This window comes from Cottoperca gobio, chromosome 3 (genome assembly GCF_900634415.1).
Source record: "Cottoperca gobio chromosome 3, fCotGob3.1, whole genome shotgun sequence".
In the NCBI taxonomy this organism is placed as follows: domain Eukaryota; kingdom Metazoa; phylum Chordata; class Actinopteri; order Perciformes; family Bovichtidae; genus Cottoperca; species Cottoperca gobio.
Window position 1 is genome coordinate 25586181 of NC_041357.1, and position 9905 is coordinate 25596085.

At 41.7% G+C, this 9905-nt stretch overlaps 1 protein-coding gene across 7 annotated transcripts; it reads left to right on the forward strand.

Moving 5' to 3' along the window:
- Positions 1-648: 648 nt before the first annotated feature.
- Positions 649-9477, forward strand: LOC115005840 (tropomyosin alpha-1 chain-like). Of its 7 annotated transcripts, XM_029427827.1 has the most exons (10): positions 649-762; positions 1220-1345; positions 3701-3834; positions 4721-4838; positions 4977-5047; positions 5188-5263; positions 5360-5422; positions 5501-5570; positions 6185-6263; positions 6664-6705. In XM_029427827.1, the coding sequence occupies exons 1-10, from the start codon at positions 649-651 to the stop codon at positions 6665-6667; spliced, it is 855 nt and encodes a 284-aa protein (XP_029283687.1). In that variant the 3' UTR covers positions 6668-6705. The 7 variants fall into 7 exon arrangements, with proteins under 7 accessions (XP_029283687.1, XP_029283697.1, XP_029283680.1 ...); XM_029427837.1 differs by lacking the exons at positions 6185-6263; positions 6664-6705 and adding an exon at positions 7615-9477; XM_029427820.1 differs by lacking the exons at positions 6185-6263; positions 6664-6705 and adding an exon at positions 8793-9477.
- Positions 9478-9905: the final 428 nt, after the last annotated feature.

Below are 9905 nucleotides of genomic sequence, written 5' to 3' on the forward strand. Positions count from 1 at the left end.
AAACAAGCCATACTGGCTAAAGAGACACCTCACAGAGGGGGGAGAACTTTCCCATGGGCTTATCCAATCAGATGTATTTGTTATAGCATGGGAAGGGAGCTATTACAATACATTCAAAATGTGTTGTGAATACATGATTTATTAAAACTAAATGATGTAATTGTCTAATTACGTGTTTGCCTTTTCTTACATGTGGGTTATTGTCCTGGGTGATAATCTCAGCATGTTTCTCCCAAATAGCCCCCCTCAGAGGAGCTGCTACCTCTTGCAGTATTGATAGTCTTCTTCCTGCCTTTCACTCGGAAGGTGCTAGAAAAAGGAGTGGACTGAGAAATCTTCGCGTGATGGGGGGGAGGGGGGAGTGCCCTCCTGACATATATTCTCCATGTTTAGTCATAAAGGTGGTCAAATGTCTTGGAAGAGCGAATCAATAAAGGCAGGTCCCGCGTTGTCACACAGCTGCAGTTGTTTCCAAAAAAGTATTGGGTATCCAGTAACTGCCTGGCCAAACTACATATTTGACTCACTACAACCGAGGCGAGCTCGCACTCCAGCTTGGTGTTCGGTGTGGTTCAGACGCTCCGATCATTTCATTCAGTTTCTTTTGTTTTTTGTTTGCGCGGCGGACACCCCCGACAATAAGCAGCCATGGATGCCATCAAGAAGAAGATGCAGATGCTCAAGCTCGACAAGGAGACCGCCTTGGACAGAGCTGAGCAGGCCGAGTCATTCAAGAAAGCAGCTGAGGAGAGGAGCAAACAGGTCGGCAGCCAGTGAGAAACGCGCACTGGTGCTTTTACGCACCGGTGACAATGGCACGGTGCGACTGGCGTGGCATTATTCATGCATGTCCAGTGTCCTGTGACTGAGGGTTAATATGTGTGTCTTCATATGATTAAATACACTTTTAGAAATCATAGAACTGATGTTTTTTCGTTATTTTAATTCATATTTGGGCTTCAAAAAGGCAATATTTACATTTACTCTTGGATTCAGCTCTGATGTTTAATAATACACATGTTCTAACAGTCTAGATTGATTGTATTTCTAAATGGTTGGTATAGACCTTAATATGTAGAGCAAACATTCAATGTTTTCACACCTTAGAGATTATTCACAGACACTATGAGGTGCCACATACTTGGTGTGATTGAGTCTGAGAGTAATGGTGTTTGTCTACATGTTAGTAAATCTCCTCTTTTTATTCTCTGCAATCAAGCTTGAGGATGACCTGGTAACACTGCAGAAGAAGCTGAAGTCAACGGAGGACGAGTTGGACAAGTACTCTGAAGCCCTGAAGGACGCCCAGGAGAAACTTGAGCTCGCTGAGAAGAAAGCCACAGATGTGAGTTTGGGCGGACAGCCCCACTGACTGGTGCAGAAGCCCCAGTGGTTCGCCCGCTGCCTAATGGTTTGACCTTGAACTACCCCTTGGGTCCCCTCAGGAAAATAAGCCCCCATATAGATTTACTCTAATGATTCAGTTATGCAACTAATAATTATAAGAGACCTTTGGGTTGTATAGGATTAAAAATATGGATAGTTAAATTTAGCTCTTGTGCTGTGTATGGTACAGTACCAGCTCACTGGCTTACAAGTGCATTCCACAGTCATTTGGATAAATCTGAGGACCAGTGTGAGGTTTCAAGGGGGCAATTTACAAGTACAATTTGGCGTGTAAAATCCTTGACAGGTTTGTGGTTGTTCCGGTTTCAGTTGGACCTTTACAGTTATGTCCAACCCTTAATGATTGCGTTTAATGTTACTCCAAATACGCCTAATTGATTATGTCACAACCTGCCACAACAACAAAAAGAACAAAAACTCAACAACAATATCATTACGGTAACATAATAACTTTATTGATTGATTGATTGACAGGGAAACTAAAAAAAGTACAAAAACAAAAGCACACCACAGAAAAGTAGCCTAAAAACTATACATACTACATATTTTGCGTATGCTATCTAGAGCACGTTCAATTAAAATACAGGCACTCAATACGCCATACACACGTATTTAGTACACAAGTTCCCTGTTGAACCAAATTAAATTAGGACACAAGCACATATGCAACAAGAAAACATAAATATACATTTAAAAACAAATCCCATAAAAATGATACAACCAAAAACAAATAAATACATTAAAAATACACAAAAAAAAGTACATAATTAAGTTGAAATTAATAAATAAATGAACAAATGCAGACATCACAGACAGAGTAAAAACAATATTTAATCTTACCTTTGAGATGTAGTGGAGTAGAAATAGGCCCTGCACACGTACAAGTACAAAACTGTACTTCCACCACTGATAATAACAATAATATTAATAATAATAATCACAATAATCACACAAATAATGATAATAGCATGATGTATGTTGTGTTAAATAATCAGACTATTAAATATGTGTACGCAAAAGCTGCTGAATCATCATGTTTGGAGCTGTGATTGTGGTTGGGTTAGCTCAATGTCCCAGTAGGGGATGCACTCAAAGCACTTCATGAACGTCATGACAAGAATGTGAAAAAATTACATGAAAAAATAATAATAATGAAACACTGGAATTCATCACAATTATTACATTTTTAAAAATGTATTTGATAAATTGTATCACTTGCACGGGGAGGGAATCGGGTACTTCCGGGGTTGATGGCACGTCCCATCCTCATCAGCGGTTGATTAAAGGCGGTGGGGGTAGGGATCAAACGCGCCGCATCTCCAAGTGTGTGTGTGTGTGTGTGTGTCCCCATGTGTGTGTGTGTGTGTCCGAGTTGAGGCAGCCCGCACTGAGCTGACTGAGGGAAAACTAGCTTAGCTGAAAAAAAAAAAAAAAGAGCAAAAATGGCCGGTGGGAGCTCTCTGGATGCTGTGAAGAAGAAAATCAAGTCGCTGCAGGACCAGGCCGATGTGGCGGAGGACCGGGCGGCGTTACTTCAGCGGGAACTGAACCAGGAGAGGAGCGCGAGGGAATCAGTAAGCCGCTACTACATTTAAGGCAATTAGTGCCCAGGCTGTCGGCGGCATTAGGCGTAAACCTGGTCATAAAGCGTGGCTGCTAGGCCCAGATGGATTAATGTTTAACGCTCAAATGGACATGCTTGAAATTAGCCCAATGTAGGATGTGAGTAAACGATGGATAGTGGATGAAAGTGCACCATCCCGACACGAAAACAAACAGCCATGTAACAAGTAGGCTAATGTTGCAGCAGCACCACAGGTCCTCTAAAATCCTCTCCTTTGTAAAACTCCCGCATGCTACTAGCTAGTTGGAGCACAGGGGGGCTGATTCCACCCCTTCCAAAACACTCAATTGTAGCCATGTTTAGTAGCTAATTATTTATGGGACAGGATTACTAAATCGCAGTGACTCAGGAAAGTGTAGGTGTGCCTGGAAAGATGGGAGGAAGGTTTGGATAAATAAGTCTAGAATGAAAGGTGCTTCTTACATGTGGTAGGTTTAACATTTGTATTAAAACAAGAGAAATGCCAGCCACCCATAACCCTGTGAATAAAATGTGCACATTATAGCCTGCATCCCCCCCCTTTGGGCTTGTTCCTGACCCAGCCCAAGCTCTCCTTGGGGGGAGTATGGGATGGGCTGGGGTGTTGTATGCCTGCAAAGCCAATTTGGAACATGCTATACAAATGCACTTTATTTGATTATTTATGATTGTGGTGTTGTGCTCTCTTAGGCTGAGAGTGATGTAGCTTCCCTGAACAGACGTATCCAGCTGGTTGAGGAGGAGTTGGACCGTGCTCAGGAGCGTCTGGCGACAGGGCTGACCAAGCTGGAGGAGGCTGAGAAGGCTGCTGATGAGAGCGAGAGGTGGGTCCCTTTTCTCCCGGAAACACAATCAACTCATAATCCTCTCTGTTAGCGGTACTGTTCCTGTACATAGATCCTCACATGTTGTGTGATTCTTAGCTCTCCATCACCTCCATAATATTTGTGTCTGTGAAATATACTCCTTGTGACGTGGCCGGGTTAGGACAGAAGAAAATCTAGTCCTGAATCACTCTACTTATGAAGTTGTATTACTCTGAAATGCTGGATTTTTGCTAAACTTGTATATTAAAAATCAAGTATTGCACCTGATGCATGCTGCTGGAGTGCCACTCCTAACATGTGTGCTCAGTGCTGCCACTGGTGGCTGGAAGTCGTATTGCACTAATGTTCAGAAAGCTGAAACATGGGGTTAGAAAAGTATTGTTTTCTTAAATGATGTTTTGCACAATTGCTCCTGACCAAAAGTGGAAAGCACCCCTGTAGTATTTTTGACGGAAACTTTAAATTATGTATTTTTATTGTGACAAGTGCAGGTATCGACAGCATGGATAATACAGTCACACTCCTCACCATGAGTGTGTGTCATGCTCCACTTGTTTATTCAATGACCGCTCACACACAGTCATCATGTACACTCCTGTTGCCCACCACCATAATATGACGGATCAATGTGCCTATAAATGATCCATTTTGTCCTGATGGTCATCCAATGTATGTAGACCTCACATTTCAGACCCCCTTCACCAATATGAGACTGAAAGAACCGTAGGACTTGTGGTAAACTTTAGGCCACAGAAAAGTGGCTTTTCCTGACAAACTACTGATCTTTGTCAGTCATACAACAGGGAATTATTAGAACATATTGGCATGCTGTTGTGTCTGTGGTGTCCATGACTTATCCGCCATACTATTTCCTTTCCCTCAGAGGCATGAAGGTCATTGAGAACAGGGCGATGAAGGACGAGGAGAAGATGGAGCTGCAGGAGATCCAGCTGAAGGAGGCCAAACACATTGCAGAGGAGGCTGACCGCAAATACGAGGAGGCATGTTTCTGAGCTTTAGCATTTTCTTTTTTAGACTCTTTCTGTCAAATGCATGTCATACAGTAGTAGAAGAAACTTAATTCCATCTATAGATGTAGCAAACTACTTTTGCCTAAGCTCTGTACGTGTTGACTTCAGGTGGCACGTAAGCTGGTGATCATTGAGAGTGACTTGGAGCGTACAGAGGAGCGCGCTGAGCTGTCTGAAAGGTAACAACTTCCTTCCCTTTCCCCCTCCATCTGTTCCTCCAAAAGTCACAACTTTAAAATGACATTTCAGACACGTTCTGTTTTGTAATTTGTGTCGTTTGTCTGCGTCTCGCTCGTTCGACCAAATCATAAATCGATAGCAAATGCGCCGAGCTCGAGGAGGAGCTGAAAACTGTACAGAACAACCTGAAGTCTCTGGAGGCCCAGGCAGAAAAGGTAGAGATGATGCTTTGCAAATAATCCACAGGGTAAACCTTTGAACGGTGTTTAAAACGGTCTTCTATAACACTGGCCTTTTGTATGCAACCACAGTACTCGCAGAAGGAGGACAAGTACGAGGAGGAGATCAAGATTCTCACAGACAAATTGAAGGAGGTGAGTTAAATTAGGTGTGTGTGTGTGTGTGTGTGTGTATGTGTGTGTGCTAATGTTTGACTGTATCCCTCCACTCAGGCTGAGACTCGTGCGGAGTTTGCTGAGAGATCCGTCGCCAAGCTTGAGAAGACTATTGATGACCTGGAGGGTATGATGAATGTTTTTTCCACTTGATCTTGTGTGGGTGTATTTGTTACAGAGCGAGTGTGACGTACAAGGCAGTTACTCCTCAACAGGTCTCTTCTAATATCATAACATAAACACCAGTTGACACTTTATAAAAGAGAAATAAACGGCTGTTTTGTAAAGATGGGTGCAATGCGAAGTTTATCTTGGCAGCAGGGTGTCAAATATGCCTCGGGACAAATATCTGCACCGTCAGTTGTCTATCGGGGGGGGGGGGGGAGGATACAGAGCGTTGATCCACAGAGGCCGGTGTGATATTATTCATGTTGGCTACAACAGTTCTCTCCACGATGATGTTTGGCATTCTGTTGTAGTGACTGTTGCAGTCGTCACCGGGTCACACACACACACACACACACACACACACACACACACACACACCATGTGATTCAGCGACTCCTCAGGGATCATCTGTTCAATGTGCACTTCCTATTCATGTCCTGCTTATTATATTTCTTTTCGTCAGTTTCTGTGTTTTCCTTTTCTGACTTCTGTTCACTGACGCTATTATTATTATTTTTCCTCCCTTATTTTATTACAAATCCTTCACTTCAAACATAATTACCTGCACACTAGACGAGCTGTATGCCCAGAAACTGAAGTACAAGGCCATCAGCGAGGAGCTGGACCACGCCCTCAACGACATGACTTCCATGTAATTCACCACACGCTTGTCTGCCTCTGTAGAGCTCAGCACCCCTAACTACTGTTACCAACATGCAATAGCTCCCTCTTGTGGCAGTGCAGTGATTTTTTATTTTTTAATTCGGCTAAATTATATAATTTTTTATCCTCCTTCACTACTTATCTAACCTTTTCTTTGTGTGTGTGTGAGTGTGTTTAACTAGATTATTATCCTAGTCTTGTTGTCTACCCACTAACTGCATTTAGTAGTTTTAGCTTCTCAACATTTCTTCACAAGCTTCCTTCTCATTTCCTTTTTCTGGCTCAGTTCTGCACCCTGTTTTCCTCTCTGCATGCAATTTATCTTCCGTTTCTCCTTTTTTTTTATATCTCCAACACTTTTGTTCTTCTCCTTTTTTTGTGTTTCACAGCTAAATGTTTACACCCCCCTCCCCCACCCCCCCAGAAGCTGGTTGAACATCATCATCATCTCTCTCCTGTGCAGCGCAGCCCAACTTTTCTTTCTGTGTTTCTACACTGCACACCGGGCTGTCGCTGCTGCCATTCGTTTGTTCTTCTCTTCATTCAAACCTTTGAGCCGTATTGCTTTCTGTAAAAATAAACATGTTTCCATCTCTGCCAGCCCTTTCCCCCCCCCCCCCTTTCTCCTGCGATGTTTCTTCATTTCCATTTATCTTTCTTTAATTTAATTTTTGTGTTTTGTCTTGCGTTTGAATAAACTGAAGCTCCTCTCCATTCACTTTTCCCTTTTCTGTTCGCAACGACCGTTTCTTAGTATAATCGCAGGATTTGGGTGACTTTTGTTAATTTTATATTTACTTGTAACAAGCTAATGTTTACATGAAATACCCTCAGTCTTTATTTGAAATAAAACAATATGCTAAAATAACCAGAAGTCATGATTCGACCACTTGTGTGGCTGCCTTTTGCATCCTAATTGTACATTTGCAGTCCAAACTCCAATCTCTTCGGCACACTTTGGTGGCCGACAGGATCAACCGTGCACCACCAGGGTAGTACTGACTAAAAGATCTTAACTATGATCTTTAGTGTCTGCATCCTCCATCTTTAGTGTTCCCGGTACGATCAGCCTCGTCCCTGCACCAGAAGTCATTGACTGAATGTGGATTATGTGTTTATGTACAGGCCTCTTCCAGGCTCTCCTCAATACATCTTGGGGAGGAAATACATTCTGAGTAAAAGACGCAGCAAGTGCAAGAATAATTGAGTTGCTGATTTTTAGCTTGAATACAAACTGACAGCAGTTTTGTGATTTATCTTCAAAGCACTAACTCTTTGTCTTCTGTACTAACCTGCCTTCTGTGTCTCCCTTTTCTCTTACCTGCTTTCTGACTGTCAAGACCATCTATACAAGCAGATTGAGAAAAACCGCCTTCTGACCAATGAACTGAGCGTAGCCTTAAACGAGGATTAAACTGGAATGGGCTTTCGTATTCTTTCATTCTTCTGAATCTCAAACGTCCAGGCATATTGTCTAATGCTCTGATATATATATATAACAAAAGGGTATCGACAACTGTGTCTATGACGCACAGCTTAAACCAAGTAATGCTTGGGGAATACAATGTATGCTTTTCACATTATGCATGCTCCAACTGCAGTTTCAGATGGGAGGTCGGACACCCTCAGGCTATGAGAAGTTGCAGAATGGATTTGATATATTTACCCAGTTATCGACAGGGCTGTAGCATCTGCTCTGTACTGTACTGCTCTGTACTGTACTGCTCTGTACTGTACTGCTCTGTACTGTACTGCTCTGTACTGTACTGCTCATGGGGTGAAGACCAGTGAGGATGCTAGTAGGCGTCATCTGAGGAAGGCTCATAAAATGCAGCAAGGGGTGCAGAATGTCTTGTATGTCCCAGAATCCTCTTCTTCAACGTTATAATGGCTACCCAGAAAGAGGGACAAGTTTGAATATGAATTCACAAATCTAAAGCGGACTAGTTCTTGAAGATATGTTGTCGTATATTATTGGAAGGTATATGAAACATGTCAACAACAGCTTTCAGAAATGTGGCGGTACAACGTTGAGCTTTAGACGGATTAAAAGCTGTGATAAATAATTATATAGAGGCAAAACAATATAAGGGGTAGTTGTGGAGGGGGATACTTGGTGACATAAAGGGGGAAGGTTTTCTATGACTGTCTCATGTGCAGTGAAATGATGCAAACATTTGTTTTTGTTGTGTTGATTGACCTGCAACTGCTTGCAGAGGGCGCTTAGACTTGATGATGTAGGTCTGATCCTTTGTCCTGATTCCAGCTCGTGAACTTGTGCAGCCCTGTCTATAGCTCGAGTATAATATTTACAGTGAGTTGGCTCGGATATGTACTAAATGAACGCTAACTGCGTGGCATTTCTCACACTGCAAGGTTTGTAACAATATCCAGCACATGTCTAACACGGTTTGTTTCTCTGGGCTATAAGCTTTGTCTGTTTTTTTTATATTGTGTGCATCTTTGGGCTGTTTTTGTTTTTTATGATTTTTAACCGATGCAATGCTATTATTAACAGATAAACTCACACGTACTAAAGAAGAGGGCCTGAACGTAAAGCAGATGCTGGATCAGACTCTAATGGAGATGGTTAACCTTTGACCCAGCTCTGTTCCTCTCCCCACGTTGCCTCATCTGCTCTGAATATGGCGGGCTCCCATATATGGCTGCTACAAATGATGTTGGGCCTTGTGTTGATATGTGTCCTCTGACCTTGTCATCCTGAAGAAATGAGCTCTACTCATGGTAGCACACACGTCTTCGGTGAGCTACAGTTAACACTGTTTCTGTTCCACACTGTCATCAAAGGTCAGCTAAAGTTCACTGCATATCATTAATACGTTTACATGTATATGTTGGGAGAATTTGCACTTTTTGGGGGGAAACATATTGCACATAATCATCGTCAACAAAGCCATACATTTAGCCAAGGTTATATAAAAGGGACTTTTATGTAAGGTTGCTTGTGTGTGTCTTTAGTTTCTTCTGTATTGTAAACATGTGTTCCATGTCAGCGATGTACACTTGCAGGTTAGCAAGGAAGGAATTCTTAGCACAGTTGCTTGAATGTACTGTTATGATCAGCGTAGTAAAAGATGTTTGCACACTGTACTCACATTTCTGTTCATTTTATTTTATTTTGTCTTTTCCCATTTTATCTTGGAAATGTAAAGATCATGAATAAATGGATCAAGTATAATTTATTCCAAGTCTGACTTTATTATAAATGTTGTTTTTGGATCCTGTGAAGAAGAAATGAGGGAACATGTAAGATTAAATAAGAAGCAACAACATGTCACTTAAGGATGTATTATTATTATTATTATTATTATTAGGCGGTGAATATGTGCTTGTGTGTGAAATGCTCTCAGATGAAACGATGTCTACTTGTGGACATGAGTTTCAAGCAGTTAAACTAAGTGTGATTTTTAAAACTTTAAAAGTGGTAATGAGGTAAAGTATCCAGTAATTCACAAGGGAAAACATGCTAAAAATAAATATATTACCCCAATGAGATGCATAAAAGGAACCAAGATCTATCAAAGTTGTGTGATAACAAGAGTACAGAGGGATCATATGTTCACGGTTTACTAGAATAGAATACGGAAATATGTCTTAAAGAAATTGATGA